We start from the raw sequence: 24,050 nt of genomic DNA, 5'->3' as shown, positions 1-24,050 counted from the left end.
AATTGTCCACATAAAATACAATGTTGACAATTTTATTCCTAATGAGGAGCAAAGTGATGGTCTTTGCTCACACTGGGTGCTATATTAAGCACTCCACAATCAGGCTGTGTTTGTAAATTCCTGGAGACAAACTGTGTGTCACACGAGGACTCTAATCTAGGACTTCAGCCTTTTGGAAGCAAGGGCTCTACCATCTGGGCTATCTAGGCACGACTTACGGGCTGCCTCAACAGTTTTGCTTTCCCAGTATCAGTAAAGCTGTGAGGATCGTTTGAGAGTCATATCTGGATAGCTCAGTTGGTATGCATTTCTTGGAAAAATGCAAGGATTCCAGCATATAGTTTTAATCTCCTAGGAAGTTTCCAATCATTGTGCACTCTGCTGCAGAGTGAAAACTCAGTCTGGCTTATTATTGGGCTTACTTTACCTATATACCACAAAAGTAACATTGAAAATGAGTACTAACTGAAGCCAGTCTAGTTGTTAGGAGATGAATTGGAATGAATCTAAAGATAAAAAAAGTAGTAATAGTTCAGTTCATTAGGAAGATATTTTTTTAAATGCAGTTTTTTTTGCATGTAGGCTTTCCTGGTCTAGCCTGGTCATTACAATATTTCAAATGTTGGAAAACAACTGCTTTCTCTCTCTAGCTTTCAATATCATCTTCAGTTAACTGATAAATGTGGGAAGAGGGTGGGAGACAGTAAAGAGCACACTTACCTGTCTCCTTACAAGGTACCCAAGCACGCAAGGGGTGTGGGAGGCTGTCTCTCAGTTTATGAACAGGAGGTTATACACACTGTTTCGACATTTTGCCAGATGACAACTGTTTCCTCATTGAAAAATTTGTATCTGTATGAACTTTGGTCAAAAGGAAATACCAATGATATAGAAAGACAGAAAACACTGTCAGATCCCATTCTGGATAAAGGAGGCTTTTGTCAGATAACTGTCAAGAAAAATTGAGCTGGCACATGTGCAGTGAAATATGTCATAAATTACAACACCTTATCAGCAAGCACTCCAATAAGTCTCCTCAGTATAGTAGTTGCAAAATTAAATTATTCATATCTGGTGTAGGCATATTACCAGTTTAATTTTTCTGTGAACTCTGCGAAAACTGAACGATAAGGAACCTTAATTTATGACAAAATGGAAAGTACAATTACAATGATTTGCAGAGTATTTATTTAATGGTAGTTATCAATGAGTGTCTAACTTCCTTGCCTCCAACATCCTGTGTCTCTTTACATTATACTGCGCCCAACAATCAGTATTCAGTCACATAAAAACATTTGAATTCGATCTTTTAGCACCTGCCTCTCCCATCCTCAAGATCCTCTACCGATACTTTTAAAACAAATTATTTATCTCAGAATTCAGTTGCTTTGCTTTATACCAGTTGAATGACTGGAAGCTTAAATATCACTAACACAAGAGTATAAAATATTTATGATGAACTCTCACCTATTTCAGTCACAATCCCAGAGTTTCACTGCACGGTGTGAACTGGCCCAGAGAGAAAACATGGTTTCTATATTTTTGTATCTGTTTATTATAAATTAATTTTTTGTACATAAAAAAATAATGTTTAAATAAGCATCTAGAGTGTCTAACAATAATTACACAAAACATGATGTACAAAAAACATTAATAATCAACAGTGAGAAGTTGATATAACTGGGGTCCTTTCTTCAATAGAAAACCTTGAACATTTAATGAAGACAGGAAACCAGTAAAATCTGAGACATCAGCAACACACAGTTTTGCAATTTCTTTTAGTTCTTGAACTGAAAACACCGATCGACTTTGCACTTCTGCCTGCCTCTGAAGTGCCATTATGAACTTCTTTGCCTGTAATATTAATTGTTTGTTGAAAACAACAAATGATACTCAATCTTAAACTGCTGCAGTTGACAATCTTGAAAAATACATGATGAACATACCTTGCTGTTATTCAATACAGACATACATATGATGAACATTTGAGCTAAACATACCTTACTCTTACTGCTCATTCCAGATCCATTTTGGGAGCGCTGAAAATGTAAAGTTCCAAAGCTGTCACTCATGGTATCAACCAGACTGTACCTCATGATTTCAACAACTTCCAAGGCATCTATTTCAGATACCTCACTACGAAGCTCTAGCTTTGCTCTCGCCTGGGATGATAATAAAATAATAATAATAATAATAATAATAATAATAATAATAAACATCAGTTGCTATATTTTACAAACTATTTTTTTTGGTCATTTTATAAAATGAACAACTGACTCACAGAGATCCTACAGTTAGCATTACAAAGTATATAAAGTGCAGCATCTTAACATTGTGTCAAATGTCAGTCAAAGTAAATAAAAATAAAAAAAAACCTTACAATGGCTAATTACAAATAATCTTAACATTGGATTACATAGCATCGATAATTGCACTCAGATTCTGAGTAAAAATTCCTCAAAATATAGGAAAAATAAAAATGTTGGAACATCTTTTCAGCTCAAAAATTACAAATTAATTAAAACTTCCCGACATAGTACACCTGTTTGTCCTGAATCACAGCTCGGATGCAGACAACTCATAACCTATCTTTACAGTTTCAATTCTGCCAGTACATTCTCTCCTTTTCAGTAATTGTGAGATAAATGTAAATGCACATATATTAAAGTGCATAAAATAATTACAGAATCTTAAAGATCATTTTGAAAAGAAGAGAATTTACCATGTTCATTTATACCCATCACATTACTGTTGCATACTTTCCTTACATTCATGACACGAAGTCACATAATGATTTATTTTGGGGTAACTCCTCAATCGAAGCTTCCAGAGTTCAAAAGTGTGTAACATGAATTATTTGTAGTATGGATCCAAAGATGTCCTCCACAAGCATGTTCAAATAACTGGGTATAGTAACTGTGCTTTTCCTTTACTTATTCAGCATTGAAACTATCATAAATATCTTCCTTTTTCTACTACAGGTTAGTTCACAAAATCAATATTAGGAATAAAACTCCATACAATCAATATTAGGAATAAAACACCATACCTAAATACTCAATGCTGATTACTATGGTCTAAAAGGTGTCCTTTACTCAAGAACACATTTTCAACAATTCACCACCGACCATATGCCAGCCAGTTCATTATACTCTGACGCATGCTATTGTTCAGATGTAAGTATGACAAAATTTGAGACCCCTTCAACTTTTAAATGATGGCAAATTATTTGATGCTATGGCCTTTAGTCTGAAGACTAGTTTGATGCAATTCTCCACACTAGTCTATCCTATGCAATCCTCTTCATCTAACTTCAACTTGCTTACTGTATTCGAGCCTTATTTCTCTATAAAAATCCCCCCCCCTTCACACACACATACACATAGACATGTGCCCACTTCCCTCCGTTGTAAAACTGCCTTGGGATAGGTCCTATCAACCAATCCCTACTTTTGGTAATGTTGTGCCATACATTTATTCTCTCCCCATTTCAGTTATCCTATCTGCCGATCTAATCTTCAACAGTCTTCTGAAGAATCATATTTCAAAACCATTTCCTTCTTGTCTTAACTATTTAACACACCCACTTCATTTTCATACAAGGCACACTCCAAATACTTCCAAGAAAAGCAAAACTATGAGCAACATGTGCTATTCTGCTGCACAAATAGCTAACTTCAATTACTTTTAGTATCTTTATATCCTAATCTAAATCTTGATGCATTGCCTGATATAATTACAACTACTTTCTTTAACCATGCTTTAGTTTAGTCGATGTTCACTTTATAAAGCCTTTTCAAGAGATTTCTGATTCTCCTTCCAGTCCTGTGTTATTTCTTGTAGAAGTTTTTCTTCTTTTTTTTCTATTTTGCTCACTGAAATTCAATTCCCTTTCCAAATTTGCTGCTAAGAATCAGATCTGAATGTGAAGCACTTTCACAGTGAACTGCCATTATTAAATGAAATGTGAGTTGGTGATTTTGAACTAGAGCTGCAATCGTAGTCCAATGAGTGGAGGGGTTCAGTTAGTGTTAACACAGTTGAGAAATTTTCTCTCGTACATTGTACAATCCAGATATGAATCATCTGATTGACTTACATTTATAACAACATCCGTATGTGCAGTGCTCTCCTTCTCACCAACAGCTTTTTGCTGCTGTCGCCTAGGCCATTTAAGAGATGAACAAGATGGTATCCCATGAGCAATAACAAAGCCGCCCAGAGGTTGGAATTTTGTCACTTAGTAGCAGGGCAATCATTTTCTCAATCTTGGTGATTCTGTGCTCTCTGAAATCTAGGATACTTTTTTCTTATCTTGGTTGCCCCTTTTGGACATACTCATTGCTATGCCATAAGTTTGATGTCTCTCACTTATCCAGGCAGTCTGTTGATACATATTACCCCACATTATTGCTGTCTCATGTATGTTTACTGCAGTGTTCCTTTTGTCTCTAATTTTACATTTCAATTCTAAAGTATGTCCAACTGAAATTGTCATCAAAGCTGCATGATACTGTTGTCGGTAACAAGAGCCCTTCCTTGGTCTTAGTCTGATTCATCATTAACTTTCAGTTGATAAAAAGTGAAATAAGCTGGAAATTACATTACCACAGTGTTATGAGATCCCCACTCAATTTCCTTGAAAATTACTGGTGAATGGTATATACAATGACTGGAAAGATTTTTGGTTTTCATACAGTAATAGTCAGAAAATATAGTAAATAAGAGCTCTTTTAAAGGAAAGTGGAAGAATAAAATCATTTACATACAAATTTATGTTATTATATATAAAAACAAAGATGAGGTGACTTACCGAACAAAAACGCCGGCAGGTCGATAGACACACAAACAAACACAAACATACACACAAAATTCAAGCTTTCGCAACAAATTGTTGCCTCATCAGGAAAGAGGGAAGGAGAGGGGAAGACGAAAGGAAGTGGGTTTTAAAGGAGAGGGTAAGGAGTCATTCCAATCCCGGGAGCGGAAAGACTTACCTTAGGGGGAAAAAAGGACAGGTATACACTCGCACACACGCACATATCCATCCACACATACAGACACAAGCAGACATATTTTATATATTTTATATATAATTTTTCCCACGTGGAATGTTTCCTTCCATTATACAAATTTATGTTATGGTACACTTAAGAACAAATATGCATTCTTATGCTTACCTCACACAAGCGTATCATAGACTCCAGCTGCCTAGTGGTTATTGGCGTACAATCCATTGCCTGATACTGACGACGAAGTTCTAGGTAAAATTTCTGTATAATGTCAGCTGCTTCTGGAGTTAATCGAGGATTTGTATATTTTCGAGCATATGCAATATATTTTCTCAACAGTGGCTGTGGAATTGGATCAAATTCTTCTCCTGGTGAATATTTCAGTCTTTCACTACAAAAATAAATTACCGAGTTTAGAGGCTTATTTTATTTTATGTACATTACTTTTATATCTATCCTTGTATTATTGTTTATCTCGTGAAAGCTTTATAATTTCAGTTCTCATTATAAATATACAAACAAAGTTTAAATGGTCAGAATCTAATGCTAATGATGTCTGCAGGCACAAATTTTGTAGTTCTATGGCAAATGCACAGGTTTGGTCTTCTGCCTCTGCTTTATCCTACGATTATTTTTCCTGTCACTTTACATTATTTTCACTTTTGAGAATGTTTGATGAATGTGAAGTATGTCATGCCTCGCCACAGTTCACATTACATTTTAAACTGAAGTTCCCCAACAAATGGATGGACAATGCAGTTCACAGACTGAGAAAGGTAGATGGCGTATCACTTAGAATGATACCATGCCCAACAAACTGAAGGAATGATTTCAAGGTTCCCTTCTACACTTCTAAGGGCAAACATTTTATAGAGGCATTCTAATTAGTAAGAACAAGCAATAAACAACGAGGTGTACTGAAAGAGGTACATGAACTGGTTTATGAGATATTTATTCCCAAAAGCTAGTTACTACAACAAAATTTAATGAGATATAATGTCTTAATAATGGGGAAGAGGGGTGGGGGGATCCTCTTTCATGACAGTCTTTGAACAGGATAGCTATTACACAGTTATGTAATTTGTTCAAAGTTATATGGAGGTACAAGAAGACAAGTGCCTAGAAGGGGACCTTAACACTGGGTTTTGCTGGAGCGACATCTTTACTCAAGTCTTATGTATCCGCGGGAGAAAAGAGGGGGAAGTTCGAGAGTGAGATGGACTCACCTGGCCATCAAGGGAGCCAGCAACGTTAGAGAGAAAACTCGTTTCAGTGGCACACTCGGCAGTAAAGGCATGCCAAAATGGCCTGGGGTTAAATGGTAATAAACCCTCCTTGTACTTCTGGCACTCACTGAACTTTACTGCACTAAAGTACACTACACTGCACACAGTAATCCAGTTGCTGATACCGATCGGATGAACTGGGCGTCCGGTCTCAGACTTTGTATAGCTGCAGTCAAGGCAACTGCCTCAAGGATACACAGCTGGGGAAGGTGGTGTGGAAGACGTTGTAGCACTTCTTTCGTTAAGGGGGGTAGGATGTCAAACGGGCCGACTTGGAACAGTAGAGGCATCACAGGACATTTTAATTTCCACTGTCGATACTTTTACAAATAAATACATAAAACTTTGTCAGCATGACCAGGAAGGATTCAGAATATACACTCACAGAAGTGGAAGTTCGAAAACATAACAAAATAAATTGTTTTACCTGTGAAATTTCATCATGTTTTTCAGTTACTAATGGCAGTATTTGTTGCTATAGGTACACTTTTCTTCATAAGTAAGAAAGATTCTTCGATGAATTTTGCACAGCATACAAACCATACTCAAAGGTGTATGAAACTCTAGAATTTTACAAATCTATTAAAAACTGTGGTAAAAATTGAGGTAATTAACAAGAAAATTTGTGTTTTTTCTAAACATGAAGTTTAAAATATAACAGCTCATTTGTTTTTTCATAAAATAAACAAATTTTAGAGTTTCATACACCTGTAAGTATGGTTTGTATGCTGTGCAAAATTCATCAAAGAATCTCTCTAACTTATGAAGAAAAGTGTACCTCTAGCAACAAATGCAGCCATTACTAAGTGAAAGAATGATGAAATTTCACATGCAAAAAAAATTTATTTAGTTATGTTTTCGATCTTCCACTGCAATGAGTGTGAATCCTGAATCCTTCCTGGTGATGCTGACAAAGTTTTATGAATTTATTTGTAAAAGTATAGACACTGGAAATTAAAATGTCCTGTGATGCCTCTCCTGCTCCAAGTCGGCCCGTTTGACGTCCTACCCCCCCCCCCCCCCCCCCCCCCAATCGGACTGCAGAAAAATGCAGAAACTGGTTGTGGGTTAGTACGAACCTGGCAAGCTGTGTGACGTTGCACTGGATGAGCTGCCGGAAGCACACTCAGGAGATATTACCTCATCAAAGTAAGAACAGAGACGGTTGAGCAACGGTTCGGCATGGGTGGCCACTGGAAAGCACAGCAGTCTAAGGTCTACCTGCGGTGGAAGTGACCAGTAGGGGTGTGGGGGAGATGTGGTGATAGCTTGGCTGGCAGGAGCAATGTTGATTGCTGGTTTTCAGTCATGGCAGCATGTCATCTGCTGCTACAAGTGGAGGCAAACAGAGTCATCACAGAACTACTTCAATGTCAGTGATGACAACATTTATTGCCAACAGTGACAAATGACAATATTTTTAGTGTAGAAGTGAAGTGGATTATCATCATTCAGCAATCATCAGCCTTTAACAGCAAACATTGCTTCAATATGATACTACCATCTCTGTCAATTAAGAACCTCTATTTCCTACTCCCCCGAACAGTCGCATCACACAAACGTATTCTGGATTTGTCACGTGGACACCCATTTTTACAGTAGGAATGAAGGCATTAGTGATCAATATGTATCTGAAGATGGATGTCAAGAAAAACTTTTCCAACTCCAATTTGTCATTGCTGCAGAAAAAACATTCAGTGACTCCCACAAGGTAAAAGTGGTCTACTCAAAAGCTTCACATTCATGCTGACATCGGTTTCGTGTGCACACATAAAGGGGATCAGACCACTTGCAACTTAAAAAAAGCTACTTGTTCACATGTGCTGAAGATTTAGTGACATGCTGATAATACATCTTCCATTACCTGGATCTATATTGGACAGTTAGCAATGATAAGCAATAAAGAAAATTTTGGTGTGATCACGAAATATTATCAGACTAATTCACTCTGAATGAAGTTTTTGCTAAATTATAATTGGCTTCAAGTGGGCATAAATGCCAAATTATTGAATGTAATTGAAAACTGAATCAAAAGGAAAATTCTCTAGAGAAAAAGGAAGTTATGAGACAAGTGAGGTCCCTCTCATCTTTGGGTCCGAGTGACCTGGTCGTCTTCTTTAGTCTTCTCCAAGCTAAAACTAGGATAGTTTCTTGTACTCTTATCTGTGTCTGTCAGTAGTATTACATATTTCATATCTTTAAGGTAAGTACTTGCCAACATTTATGTACCATGACTTTAAGGTCTTTTTAGTTTAAGAATCTGATAAAAATTTTACCTGACGAGTCTGATAAACTTAAATTTCTAGGAGTTGTGATGAATGACTATCTTAAATGGAAAAAGTATGTGAGCTACATCTGTAAAAAGATAAGCTGCATCATTTATTATATACAATGCGTCACAATAGTTCTTGTCTTATCTACTGAATAGAACTCCAACACACTTTTAACATTAAAGAAGTTATTTTTAATTCTGCAATTGCTCAGATCTCTGTAGAAAAAACAACACTGCAAAGGGTCTGGAGAAAACCATAAAATAAATTGTGTGAAGAAGCCGATATGGAAAGCGATGTAAATGACGATAAGTCAACAACTGATTGCTCCGAAATAGTGAGAGTGATAAATTCTGCATCTGCTAATGAACTGAGTGTGTTTCCAGCAGAAGAAGTTGACGAGTTGTTCGACAGAGACAAAAACTTAGTTATCAAAGAAGAACTGACTGACGATGTGATATTACAAATTTTTCAAGCCACAAGAGGCACCAGAAACAGAGTGACAAAGAAGAAATCCCTGCAACTCATCTTTGGGGCTGAGGCTTCAGAAGCCTTAAACAGTTTTGTGAAATTTGCTGAGAGCAGTCAATAAAACAACACTTATGATGTTATGAAACTGTACATCACACAAAATAATGTGTCATGGAAGAGTTCAGTCCAAGAAACCAGTTAGCATTTCTGCAATTTTCCAGAGGACTCTGAAGAAAATTGCAGCTAAGCTGTTAGTGGTAGTTATCAGTACGACATATTCCATACCCTCCACTATCAGATATCTGTCCTATTCCTAAAGACAGTAATTTCAATTAAACTGCACCACATTCTTTGTAACAGTTTTTAATATGATGCTTGCTTTATTTTGTAACTGGAGTATAAAAAATTATTTGTGTGTACTGAACTTTTCTCAAACTTCATGCCTTAAACTGATTTTAATAGTGCAGTACAGCATTCGACTTTTAATTCAATTTTGTTTTTACAGAGAAGTAATACATACTTTTATTTTTTTAATACTGTAATCTCTCCTGTTTTATTTAATAAATAACAGTTGCTTGTTTTTGACAATATAATGTAACTGGATAGATAATAAATCTACTCTCCAAGTGGCAGCAGGAGAACGCATATATAAAAACGGTTTTATTTATGCAAGCTTTTGGAGCAAATGGTGCCTCCTTCCACCAGGAACATTAAAGGGGAAGGAAGAGAGACAAAGGGAAAGGAACTGAAGAGATTAGGACAAGGTGTAGAGTATAACATGAAAGTAGGTACAAAAACATTTGATGCATTTTAATATTTACTTAATGTACATAAGCTGCTCAAAAATACATCTCTGCCAAATACAGCAACATCAACTGTGACTAATTATCACGATAACTATTTCAGTGAATTTTCACTATAGCACATTTACACTACAGAAGTGCAGCAACATGCATACACTTAATCTTAACTTCAAATAACTAATACAGTCTCAGTCTGGATAAAATCTATAAAAGAAAACCCTACTCCATTGATATACAGTACACAGGTCAATCATAAAACTACATCGTGGGAATTGAAGATAGTGAGTGAACTGAAAAATTTACTCAGTGTATAAATGATGTTTTTGATGCTCCGAATTCAAAAACCCCAACATGTGTTATGAGAAAAGATACAGATCACAATAAAATTCTGCAGCATATTTCTCATATTCTAACCACTCAAGTCAGTACTTTTGATTTAGCCAGAACATTGGATTCGCTCAGAGTAACAGTACAGAGCAGATTAGAAATAGCTGAATACTTGTGGAATAAAGGGTTCAAACATGCTTTGGCTGCCAAGTTCAATCAGTATCCACTAGAGCAACATTTTGGTATTATTGGATCATTGAGTTGTGATAATCACCCTTCATCAGTGGACTTTCTACATTTACATATGTTCCAGTTAATATATGCGCCTGTCAAGAATGTTTTATCAAAGAGGGGAATTGTGAATTAGGGGCAGAACCCACTCTCATATCCTATGTCAATCAGATAAGAATCTTAGCAATGAAGACTAAGAAGAGATACACTGACGTTAAAAAACCTGTTCTAGGGAGTACAGAAGAAAAACTAATTGCCATAAATGACAGTGAAAATCATTCTGAGCAGAAAGCCAGTAAGCCCTACAACAGTGTTCTTGCTAATGCAAAAAAATGTATTGTACACAACATAGCAAGTTATATCATACATCAAGCCTCAAAAATCACTAAATGTTGGGCATGCTTAGATTCCCTAAAGATTTCATCACTAGAAAATCATCATTTTTCACTAGCTTGAAGGACTATGGCTATCATCGTTTATGTTACCGTTCAGAAGCACTGTTAAATTTCTTTCTATGGCATAAGAAACTTTAAGTACTAATCTTTCTTTTCCATCTGCTTTCTGTGATGATTTGTTCTATGACTGTTTCGAAAGCATTAAAAAAAATAAAATCAAGACTTCAGGTTTAGCTTGTAGTGCAGAACATGCCATGGAGACTACCCAGAATAATTTTTTACTAAATGAACTGTCAATCTTTTTTAAAATGTAGGAATTCAGGAAGGGACTGAAGTCAGCAAAAGTGAATAAATCAATAAAGAAACTTTCCTAAGGGTCCAGCAGTTATAAGGAGAGAAAATACTTATAAAAAGTTTTTAATTTTTTTATTTTAGTGTTTAGCAATTTTTATTGAAGTCCTAATTTTGCTCAAATAACTGGTAGAACTAGAGAGTTTTCTACTTTTCAGCTGTAGACACACTCCATTACACTCACTTTTGGGAAAGCAGTGTTTATTTTAAGACTGCTCTCGTTGTACTTTGTGAGATATAGGTGCTGATGCTGATGCAAACTTTTACAGAACTGAAAACTTTTCACAGCAAATGACTTATATTATTATAGCTCTAGTTTATTCAAGACATTACTAAAAGTGAGTGATTAAGTTGTTACATTTTGTAGTAGATTTCACGACTGTCATCTAATTGGTCAGCTGTAAAAATACAAAATGACATGGTAAGAATAAATATTAGTGTTACTTTATAACATTCAAGGATTCCTTTTTTTTTCCTTTTCTTGCTACTTTAATACACTGACAATCCAAAAACTAATTACTGTATGCAAAGTCGTACAGTTTATGCTATGCTGTGTTCTCCTGTTTCCAAGCCTGAACAATTTTTAAAAAATCATCAGTATTGAGTCTGGACATCAATAGTCTGGTTTAAGTACGTTCCCACAGCATACATGAGTATCTTGACTTTATAATATGCAAAATAGGGATATGAATGCAAAACTACAATTCAAATGCATGGGAGACAAGCACTTCAATCGGAGCTATTGCCAAGCGGCAAAATGGGTGTACTCAACTAGTTATCACACTTTCTATCTTCTATACACCTGCATGGACATTAAATAAGTATGAAGTTATCTGAATATTTCCTACAGTTTCTAATTCATAAATACACTGAAGCACCACAGAAACTGATATAGGCATGCATATTCAAATACAAAGATATGTAAGCAGGCAGAACACGGCGCTGCAGTTGGCAATGCCTATATAAGACAACAAGTGTCTCGCACATTGGTAAGATGAGTTACTCCTGCTACAATGGCAGGTTATCAAGATTTAAGTTAGTTTGAATGTGGTGTTATAGTGAGCGCACGAGCAACGGGACACAGTATCTCCGAGGTAGGGATGAAGTGGGGATTTTCTCGTGCGCCCATTTCATGCCTGAACTGTGAATATCAGGAACCCAGTAAAACATCAAATCTCCGACATCAGTGTGGCAGGAAAAAGATCCTGTAAGAACTGGACCAATGGCGACTGAAGAGAATCATCCGACCTGATAGAAGCACAATCCTTCCGCAAATTGCTGCAGATTTCATTGCTGGACCATCATCAAGTGTCAGCGTGTGAACCATTCAACAAAACATCATTGATATGAGCTTTCGGAGCTGAAGGCTCACTTGTCTACCTTTGATGACTGCATGACACAAAGCTTTACACCTCACCTGGGCCTGTCAACACTAACGTTGGACTGTTGATGACTGGAAACATGTTGTCTGGTCGGACAAGTCTCGTTTCAAATTGTATCAAGCAGATGGATGTGTACAGGTACGGTGACAACCTCATGGATCCGTAGACCCTGTATGTCAGCAGGTGACTGTTCAAACTATTGGAGGCTCTGTAATGACATGGGGCGCGTGCAGTTGGAGTTATATGGGACCCATGATATGTCTAGATAACACTCTTGACAAGTGACACATAAGTCAGCACTCTGTCTGATCACTGCATCCATTCATGTCAGTTGTGCATTCCGAAGGACAATGCGATACCCCACACGTCCGTTAATTGCTACAGAGTGGCTCCAGGAACATACTTCTGAGTTTAAACACTTCTGTTGGCCACCAAACTCCCCAGACATGAACATTAATGAGCGTATCAGGCATGCTTTGCAATGTGCTGTTCAGAAGAGATTTCCAACCCTTCGTACTCTTACGGATTTATGAACAGCCCTACAGGATTTGTGGTGTTAATTCCCTCTAGCACTACTTCAGACATTAGTTGAGTCCATGCCATGTTGTGTTGAGGCACTTCTGCGAACTCGCAGATGCCCTACACGATATTAGGTATTTGTACCAGTTTCTTTGGAACTTCAGTCTAATGTACTAATTAATAATTATAGTACTGAAAATTCCATTTAGGAATATCAACAATGTAGGAAAAGACAGACTGCATTCACACACACACACACACACACACACACACACACACACACACACGACTATCTCAGAGTGAAATGTAACTATCATGTGGGATGCAAGCAGCAATCTGGACAGGGAAGGGAAGGGGAAGGAATAGTAGTGTATGGGTGGGGAGAGAGACAAATACTGTCTGCTGTAGTGTGCAGGGACTAGACTGTCAACAGGCGCTGCAACTGGAGGTTGTGGGGCAGGGAGGTGGAAACAAAAGGATAAAAAAAGGGAGAAGTGGGGAAGAGGGGCAGATGTGTTGGTAGAGGATTGCAAATAAAAAGGAGATGAGGAGATGACAAGGCAGAGGGGGTGGAAATGTTGGGTGGAGGGTGTGGGGACAGTATGTTGCTGTAGGTTGAGGCCAGGATAATTACAGTAGTGAAGAATGTGTTGCAAGGATAACTCCCAGCTGTGCAGTTCAGAAAAGCTAGTGGTGGAGGGAAGGATCTAGATGACTCGGGCACTGAAGCAGCCATTGAAATAAAGTGTGTTATGTTCAGCTGCATGTTGTGCCATAGAGTGGTCGACTGTGCTCTTGGCCACAATTTGGCAGTGGCCATTAGTAATACCAAAATCAAAAAAATTGCAGTCATTGCAGAAAAGCTGATAAATGGCATGGCTGCTTTCACAGGTGGCCCGGCCACTGATGGGGTGCCTATCTGTGAAGGCCTTGGTGAGACCCTCAGCATACTGAGCAAGGGAGTTTTGTCACTGCAGATACGCTGTCCCTGGGTGGCCAGGCTATACGGGTGGGACTTTTTGGTGTGAAAGGGATGACAGCTGCCAAAATGGAGGTACTTTTGATGGTTGGTGGGTTTAATGTGGACAGAGGTGTGGATTGAGCCATCAGAGAGGAGGAGGTCAAGATCTAGGAAGGGAGCATGCTGGGTTGAGGAGGACCATGTGAAGCAGATGGGAGAGGTGTTAAGGCCGTGAGGGAACGAAGATAAGTTGTCTTGGGCTTGAGTCCAGACCATGAAGATATCATCAATGAACCTGAACCAGTCTACAGGTTTGGCATTTTGGGAGGCTAGGAAGGTCTCCCGTAGATGGCCCAAAAAAAGGCTGGGACAGGAGGGTCCTATGGGGGTGCCCATAGCTGTGCCCCAAATTTGTTTATACATCTCTACTTCAAATACGAAGTAGTTGGGGTTCAGGATCAAGTTAGTGTGATGTATGAGAAATGAGGTAGTGGGTTTGGAGTCTGATGGACATTGGGGGGAAAGATAGTGTTCAATAACAGTAGAACATGGGCATGTGGGATGTTGGTGTATAGGGAGGTGGCAGCAACAGTGACAAGTAGCAATCCAGGAGGCGAATGGGTGGGGCTGGTGGAAAGTCAGTGAAGGAAGTGGTTGGTGTGTTTGACATAGGAGTATAGATTACAGGCAACTGTTTGGATGTGTTGGTCAATGAGGACTGAAATTTTTCCAGTGGGGACACAATAACCAGCCACAATGGGGTCTCGAGGATAGTTGGCAGTGTAGTCCGAGCACACCCCACCAGACAGCATTCGCCTATCTCCCCACCTGTACACTACTACACCTTCCCCTTCCCCACCCCCTCCAGATTGCTGGTTGCAACCCATGTGATAGCTGCATTCCGGCCCGAATTCCTGGGGCCTTGTGTGTGTGAGGTGTGTTTAGGCACGCGCGCACGTGTGTGTGTGTGTGTGTTTTACTGACAAAGGATATGGCTGAAAGCTTTAGGTGAGTATTTTTTAATTGTGCTTTTCTGCAATTTGACATGCCTTCTTTATGCTAAGTAGCAATCTGTGTTTCCATACATTGTTGATATTCCTACCTGGAGTTTCCACCATTTCATTTTTGCCGAATGGCTTTCTTGCATCCTACAATCCTGCAGTGTTTTCCTTTATTACCCTTCTCTATAGCATTACTCTTTTCAATGTCTGCTCTTTCTCATCTTTCCTGTGTCTATTCACCTTTCAAATTGCATCTACTTCCAAGTCACACTGTATCAACGATTGTTCGCACACAACACAGTCTTTATGACTGCACGGATTGCTGATGCAGCGTCTAATGCACCAGATTCTTTTCTCCAACAGTTATAATTATATTCTTTCCTACTCTCTCTCTCTCTTTTTTTTTTTTTTTTTTTTTTTTTTTTTTTTTTGTGGTTTTAGGGCGCAAAACTTCTATGGTCATTAGCGCCCAGCCCGTGACGTAGGAAACAGGAAAAAACGAAATTTAAAATCAGCAGCAAGGGGAACAAAGTCATAAAATTTGAGAAACTAAAGGCAGAAGGAATGCTTAAAAATCCACTATAGAAAGGGGTTGGTTGTCCCCAAAAAAAAAAAAATCAAATGACTGACGTCATTTCACTGTTACTAATAAACTGTAGAACGCGGTCAGCTGAGCGCGTGTCATCTGCTAAAATCAACGATAGATGAGGCGATAGCTGTAGACGGGAGCGTAACGGATTAAAATAGGGGCATTCAATTAAAAGGTGTCTGACCGTCCACAGCTGAGAGCAGTGGGGACAGAGTGGGGGAGGATCACCGCTTAAAAGATGTCGATGGCTAAAAAGACAGTGCCCTATCCGGAGTCTAGCTAAAATTACCTCCTCCCGACGACGCGTTCGGGAGGAAGAGGTCCAAGCGCAAGGAAGGGCTTTCACTTCCCGCAATTTATTATGGGGAAGTGTTGACCAATGCGCATGCCATAAATGAGCAACTTGGCGACATAAACCGCTCCGTAGATCGGTAAACGGAAGAGACTGAATAGCTGGCCGAGGAAGAGAGACTGCAGCCTTGGCCGCTATATCAGCCGCCTCATTCCCACAGATACCAGCGTGTCCTGGGAGCCAGAGGAACGCCACTGAGACGCCCCCCAGGTGGAGCAAGCGCAGACAGTCCTGAATCCGGTGGACCAGAGGGTGCACAGGGTAAAGAGCTTGGAGACTTAGGAGAGAGCTGAGAGAATCTGAGCAGATTACGTACTGCATCCGCTGATGGCGGCGGATGTAGTGGACAGCCTGGAGAACAGCGTAAAGCTCCGCAGTATAAACCGAACACTGGTTGGGAAGCCGAAAGTGATTTGGGGTGTCGCCAACAATATAGGCACTCCCTACACCTAATGATGTTTTCGAGCCGTCGGTGTAAATAAATGTGGCTTCCGTCATTTGTGCACATAGAGCAGCAAATGCCCGACGGTTGACATAGGTCTCTGAGCAAGTCGATCCGGGGACGGAGCCAAGGCGGTGCTGTACCCCAAGTTGTCAAGAAGGTTTTAGGAAAGCGGAAGGAAAGAGAATGGAGCAGTTGACGGAAGCGGACTCCCGGGGGTAGTAGGGAGGAGGAGCGGCCTGCATACCTGACATCAAAGGAGGTGTCGAAAAAAAGGTCATGGGCTGGATTAGCAGGCATGGAAGACAGATGGCTAGCATAACGACTCAGAAGGACTGCCCGCCGATTGGACAGTGGAGGTTCAGCAGTCTCAGCATAAAGGCTTCCCACAGGGCTGGTGTAAAAAGCTCCAGACACTAAACGTAAACCACGGTGGTGGATAGAGTCGAGACGCCGAAGAATAGACGGCCGAGCAGAGGAGTAGACTATGCTTCCATAATCCAATTTCGAGCGCACTAAGGCGCGATAGAGGCGGAGAAGGACCACTCGGTCCGCTCCCCAGGAGGTACCATTCAGGACACGGAGGGTGTTAAGGGAACGCAGACAGCGAGCCGAAAGATAGGAAACGTGGGAGGACCAGCACAGTTTTCTGTCAAACATAAGACCCAAGAATTTAGCGACGTCGGAAAATGGAAGGTTGACAGGACCTAGATGTAAGGAGGGCGGAAGAAACTCCTTACGTCGCCAAAAATTAACACAAACGGTCTTACTGGGTGAGAAACGGAAGCCGGTTTCGATGCTCCACGAGTGGAGGCGATCGAGACATCCTTGAAGACGTCTTTCAAGCAGGCTGGTCCGTTGAGAGCTGTAGTAGATCACAAAATCGTCCACAAAGAGGGAGCCCGAGACATCAGGAAGGAGACAATCCATAATTGGATTAATGGCGATGGCAAACAGTACAACACTCAGCACAGAGCCCTGGGGTACCCCGTTTTCTTGGGAGAAAGTACAGGAGAGAGTAGTGTTCACCCGCACCCTAAATGTGCGCTCTGCCATAAATTCGCGAAGAAAAAGGGGCAGCCGGCCTCGAAAGCCCAAAGAGAACAGTGTGCGGAGGATGCCTGTCCTCCAACAGGTATCGTATGCTCTCTCCAGATCAAAAAATATTGCTACCGTTTGGCGTTTCCGGAGAAAATTGTTCATGATATAAGTGGAGAGAGCAACAAGATGGTCAACGGCAGAACGATGCTTTCGGAATCCGCATTGGGCTGGTGTTAAAAGACTGCGGGATTCCAGCCACCAAGCTAAACGGTAATTCACCATACGCTCCAAAACCTTACAGACACTACTTGTGAGAGAAATGGGGCGATAGCTAGAGGGGAGATGTTTGTCCTTTCCAGGTTTCGGCACGGGAACGACAATAGCTTCCCGCCATCGCCTGGGAAAGGTACTGTCGGTCCAAATTCGATTGTAAAGGCGAAGGAGGTAACGCAGGCTATGGGTTGATAAATGCAACAACATTTGGACATGGATACCATCCGGTCCTGGGGCGGAGGAGCGAGAAGAAGAGAGGGCATGTTGGAGTTCCCGCATGGAGAAAACAGTATTGTAGCTTTCGCGATTTTGAGAGGAGAAAGCAAGATGTCGCACTTCCGCTGCACGTTTCTTCGGGAGAAACGCTGGCGGGTAATTTGAAGAGCTCGAAATCTCAGCAAAGTGCTGACCCAATGAGTTAGAAATTGCGACGGGGTCCACTAAGGTATCATGCGCGACAGTGAGCCCAGAGACCGGGGAGAAACTAGGCGCGCCTGAGAACCGTCGAAGCCGACTCCAAACTTCCGAGGAGGGAGTGAAGGTGTTAAATGAGCTAATAAAGAATTTCCAGCTTGCCTTCTTGCTATCGCGGATGACGCGACGGCATCGCGCACAGAGCTGCTTATATCGGATACAGTTTGCCAAAGTTGGATGGTGACGGAAAATGCGAAGAGCACGTCGCCGCTCACGTATTGCGTCACGGCATGCCTCGTTCCACCAAGGAACTGGGGGGCGCTGGGGCAATTCGGAGGTGCGTGGTATTGAACGTTCCGCAGCTGTGAGAATAACGTCGGTAATATGTGTGACCTCATCGTCGACGCTGGGAAAGCGACGGTCACCGAATGTCGCTAGAGACGAAAAAAGTGTCCAATCGGCTTGGGCAAACTTCCAGCGTCGCGAGCACATATATGGCAGTTGAGGCTGCAGTCTAAGAACACATGGAAAGTGGTCACTCGAGTGTGTATCATCAAGGGTGAACCATTCGAAGCGCCGAGCTAGCGGAACAGTACCGACCGCAAGGTCCAAATGAGATAAAGTTGTCGTGGAGGCAGACAAAAATGTGGGGACCCCAGTGTTGAGGCAGACTAGATCCGCTTGGTGGAAGACGTCTAGCAATAGTGAGCCACGTGGACAAGGATGTGGAGATCCCCAAAGCGGGTGGTGGGCATTGAAGTCCCCAACCAGCAAATAGGGGGGGTGGAAGCTGACCAAGAAGATGAAGGACATCAGCTCGTGCCATTGGTGTGGACGATGGAATGTATACCGTACAAAGAGAGAACGTGTATCCAGAAAGGGAAAGACGGATGGCGACAGCTTGGAAGGAACTGTTTAAGGGGATTTGGTGATAATGGAGAGTATCATGGAGCAGAATCATGAGTCCTCCATGGGCTGGAGTGCCTTCAACAGAGGGGAGCTCATATCGGACGGACTGAAAATGAGGGAGAACAAAGCGGTCATGGGGACGCAGCTTTGTTTCCTGAAGACAGAAGATGACCGGCGAGTAGGATCGTAAGAGGATAGACAATTCATCCCGATTGGCTCGAATGCCGCGGATATTCCAGTGGATAATGGACATAGGGTGAACAGAAAATGGAGGAACGTGACCAAGGGTGCTGTCAACTCATCGACTGCTCAGAGCTTGCGACCGACAGCATGGAATGGCATTCAGTCGAAGGCAGAAGATCCTGATCCATAGGTTGGTCAGGAGCAGCTCCAGCCACCAACGATCGGCCAGTTGACCGGCCACCAGCAGTGCGCCTCGGCGACACAGAAGACGGCCGAGGGCGATTTCCGCCAGGTGGTGCTGTAGATGGGACACGCCTTGGCGGAGAAGGAGAGGAACTGTGTTTCTTCGTAGCCTTCTTGGAAGTACGATGTTTAGATGAAGGAGGAACCGATGGTTGTGAAGTTGCAGTACGTAAAAACTCTTCACGAGAATGCTCTTTTTTCGAAGACTTGGCGTCTGACTTTTGGGCTCGAGATTTCGCAGAACCCGACGAAGGGTGAGCCATTGAGTGGGCAGGCGAAAGTGGTGAGGTTGAACGGGCGATCTTTGCGCTGGCCGATCTGACGACCGTGGTACTAAAGGTGAGGTCGCAAGTGTGCGTGGCCGCCTCCTTCGTTGGCCGAGAAGCAAGGACAGTGCTGTATTTTCCTTTCTGAGGCACGGTGGGCTGTCGACTGGCGAGTAACTTTCGAGCAGCAAAGGTCGACACCTTTTCCTTCACTCTTATTTCCTGGATGAGTTTTTCGTCCTTAAAAACGGGGCAATCTCGAGAGGAAGCAGCGTGGTCACCCATACAGTTGATGCAGCGAGGGGATGGAGGTGGACAAGCACCCTCATGGGCATCCTTGCCACACGTAACACATTTGGCCGGATTGGAACAGGACTGGCTGGTGTGATTGAACCGCTGACATCGATAGCAACGCGTAGGGTTTGGGACATAAGGGCGAACGGAAATTATCTCATAGCCTGCTTTGATTTTTGATGGGAGTTGAACTTTGTCAAATGTCAAGAAGACAGTGCGGGTTGGAATGATGTTCGAGTCAACCCTTTTCATAACCCGATGAACAGCTGTGACGCCCTGGTCAGACAGGTAGTGCTGAATTTCTTCGTCAGACAATCCATCGAGGGAGCGTGTATAAACGACTCCACGCGAGGAATTTAAGGTACGGTGCGGTTCCACCCGGACAGGGAAGGTGTGGAGCAGAGAAGTACGCAGCAATTTTTGAGCCTGGAGGGCACTGTGTGTTTCCAACAACAGGGTGCCATTCCGTAATCTGGAACAAGACTTTACAGGACCCGCAATTGCGTCGACACCTTTCTGAATAATGAAAGGGTTGACCGTGGAAAAGTCGTGACCTTCGTCAGACCGAGAAACAACAAGGAACTGTGGCAACGATGGAAGAACCGTCTGTGGCTGAGACTCAGTGAACTTACGTTTATGAGCAGACATAGTGGAAGGTGAGGAAACCATTGCGGAAGAATCCCCCATGATTACCGGCGTCTCCGATGGCGCGCTCCTTCTTTGTGGGGGCCCTCACCGAGGGCACACCCGCCTTAGGTGATTGTTCACACCTCAGGTCACACCTCCCGACAAACGGACGGAGGGACCAATCGGCACCTTCGGAAGGTATCAGCTCGGGTAATCACCCCTCCCTGGGCCTGGCCGTTACCAGGGGGTACGTACGTGTCCTACCTGTCTACCCGGGGCGGGGAATTACGCGTTACCCCGTCACCGGCTACGCATGGAAGTGCGTGGGTCGGCCTTCAGACACGCACAGGGAGGAAGAAAGAGACAGGGAAAGGAAAGAAGAGAGGTCTCAAACGCCGCAGCGGAGAAAAGGGTAAAGAGAAGAGGTAAGGAAAAGAGAAGGACGAAGAAAGATGAAGACATACAAGCAAGGAAGGCGAAGAGTGCGGTACATTTACAAGCGTCCGTCTCCGGACGTAGGCACAAACCATACTCCCATAGGGGGAGAAAGGGAAGGAAAGATCCAGAGGTGAGGGGGGGGGGGGGGGGGGGGGCGAAGATGGGGGATGGGGAAGGATACGGAAAGGGGGGGTATGCAGCCCGGAAAAGAAGGAAGGCCACATTAGCTCGGGGTCCCGTGCTCGCTACACACGTATCCACAAAAGAGTTGTGGATCCCCTGGGGGGATTCTTTCCTACTGATCTCAGTTCATCCCTCATCTTGATGTACTGCCCGTGCCACATGAAATTTCGATCCTCGACCTAACCCAGCCCCCTTCCTTCTCTCTTTGCGTCTTGCAACACACACACACACACACACACACACACACACACACACACACACACACACACACCTCTTCTTTTCTTTCAACCCACATTTCTCTACGTTTTCAATTATTTGTGCGTATTTTTACATCGTTTCACACATTTTCATGTATTTTTGTTTATTTTTATGTATCTTTGGGTATTTTTGCTTATCTTTGCGTTTCAGCATGCCTTTGTGTATTTTTAACACATCTTTCTGGGTCTCTTTGGTTATTCAGTTCCTCTCACAACCACCAACACCTACTTTTCCCATTTCAGTGTCATTCCTGTTTCCTTTACACCATTCCAATTCCGAAAACAATCCTTTTCCCTAGCTAAAACAGAGTCCCAAATATTGTTTCTCAAGTGCTGCCTGAACCATGGAATCCCCCAAATGGCCTAACTGTAAAAATTCCTTTCTCTGGATCCCACCCGTCCTTTCACTGTGACCTCCACCATTTCGGACTCCACCAATCCCCGGCTGTCACAAACCTGGTACTGTAGAAACACATCTCCATGGCTCAGGCAGTCCTCCCTCCCTCCAAGATACTACTACTCTACAATCCCTACACTGTACATCACATCTCTAAAATTGAAGCCCTTGCTCTCCAGCACCTAGAGGAGTATTCCAGACTCACCTCCATAAGTTATCCAACCTACTGACATACTACTGCCGCCTTGGGGCACCACTAGCTAACCCCTATCGTACCCACTGTGTTCCTCCTTGTCCACCACTCATAGCAGCTAAACCCTGTCTAGCTGACCTTTTCAACTTGCCACATTCCCTAAAACTCCCTACCAAATCTCCACCATATCCAGAGCCAAAACATTTCTGTAACACTGTTGTTAACTTTTCCACCAAAATCCTCAGCTCCACAGAAGTTTCAGTCCTATACAAAGGCCTCACATTTAGCCCTCCACCCAAATCTGACCATGCTGGACTTATCAAAGACCTACTCTCCTTCTCCTGATCCCTGCAATGGAAGCATTTCTTTGCCACCAATCCCTCCAACCAAAACCACCCCAATTCCAGCATGGAACCTTGCCTCTTCCAGTTCATACCACCATCCAACCATGATCCTTCCCTTCTCCCAACTAATCACCTACTGGTCAGTTTCCAGGAATTCCTTACATCCAACTTAGACTCAACATCCTTCCCCAGGTCCCTTCCTCAGAACACCAACCTTTCAGTTGAAGAAAGAATAGCCATATCTAACCTCCAAACAAATCCTGACCTAATCCTCCTACCTGCAGACAAAGGTTCCACCACTGTGGTTATGAATCGAAGTCACTAACTGGCACAAGACCTTTGCCAATTATCTGACTACTCCACCTATAAACTCTGCCACAGTGATCCCATCCCAGAAGTCCAACACATGCAACAATCTCTGTTTCAAGCCTTAGGCCCTTCCCAGAACATCTCTCCTGAATCCATTTCCCTCCTCACCCCTATGACACCCTGCACCCCCCCCCCCCCCTCCCAATCCACAAACCCAACAATTCTGGAAGCCCCATTATGGCTGGTTATTGTGCCCCCATTGAAATAATTTTGGCCCTCATCAACAAACACCTCCAACCTATTGCTAACAATCTAGATTCCCACATCAAAGACACCAACCACTTCCTTCACTGACCCTCCACCATGACCACCCCTTTACCTCCTGGATCCCTACTTGTCCCTGTTGATGCCACCTCCCTATACACCAACAACCCTCATGCCCTTTGTCTTACTGCCACTGAACACTACCTTTCCTCCCAACATCCTTCAGACTCCAAACCCATGACCTCATTCCTCAAACACCTTACTAACTTTATCCTAACCCACAACTACTACCCATTTGAAGGGAAGGTATATAAACAAATCTGCAGCAAAACCATGGGCATCCCCATAGTACACTACTATGCCAACCTTTTTTATGGGCCATCAATGGGAGACCCTTGTAGCCTCTCAAAACACCAAACATGTAGTCTGGTTCGGATTCACTGATGGTATCTTCGTGATCTGAACTCAGGGCCACGACACCCTATTTTCATTTCTTCACAACCTCAACACCTTTTCCCATCAGCTTCATATGCTCCTCTACCCAGCACGCCACCTTCTTTTATGTTGACCTCCCCCTCTCTGAGGCTCTGTCTGCACCTCTGTCCACATTAAACCTGCCAACCACCAACAGTACCTGCATTCTGACAGCTCCCTCCCATATAGCCTGATCACCCGGGGATGGCATATATGCAGTGACAAAACTCCTTTGCTCAGTATGCTGAGGGTCTCATTAAGGCCTTCACAGACAGTCACAAATCCCCAGACCTAGTGCGTAAACAGATTTCCTGTGCCATTTCCCTCACACCCACAATTCTCCCACCACCCCCAAGAACCAGCCACAAGGGAGTGTCCCCTTCGTCACCCAGTACCATCACGGAGTGGAACAACTGAACCACATCCTTCGCCAAGGCTTTGATTAAGTATCATCATGCCCTGAAATGAGGGACATCCTACCCAAGATATTTCCTACCCACCGAAATTGGTATTCCGTCACCCACCCCACCTCCAAAACACTCTAGTTCA

General features: G+C 42.5%; 1 protein-coding gene across 1 annotated transcript in view; it reads right to left on the bottom strand.

Annotated features, from left to right (window-relative positions):
- Positions 1-1,607: 1,607 nt before the first annotated feature.
- LOC124598192 (DNA helicase MCM8-like) overlaps positions 1,608-24,050 on the bottom strand; it is a 182,060-nt gene continuing 159,617 nt past the window's right edge. Inside the window, exons 12-14 of the mRNA XM_047135984.1 lie at positions 5,181-5,403; positions 2,001-2,162; positions 1,608-1,854 (exon numbers count right to left, since the gene is read on the bottom strand). Coding sequence (XP_046991940.1) covers positions 1,651-1,854; positions 2,001-2,162; positions 5,181-5,403 — 589 coding nt within the window. The 3' untranslated portion in view covers positions 1,608-1,650. The remainder of the gene's footprint in view (positions 1,855-2,000; positions 2,163-5,180; positions 5,404-24,050) is intronic.

This window comes from Schistocerca americana, chromosome 1 (genome assembly GCF_021461395.2).
Source record: "Schistocerca americana isolate TAMUIC-IGC-003095 chromosome 1, iqSchAmer2.1, whole genome shotgun sequence".
NCBI lineage: Eukaryota > Metazoa > Arthropoda > Insecta > Orthoptera > Acrididae > Schistocerca > Schistocerca americana.
This window is presented reverse-complemented; position numbering and strand designations above follow the sequence as displayed.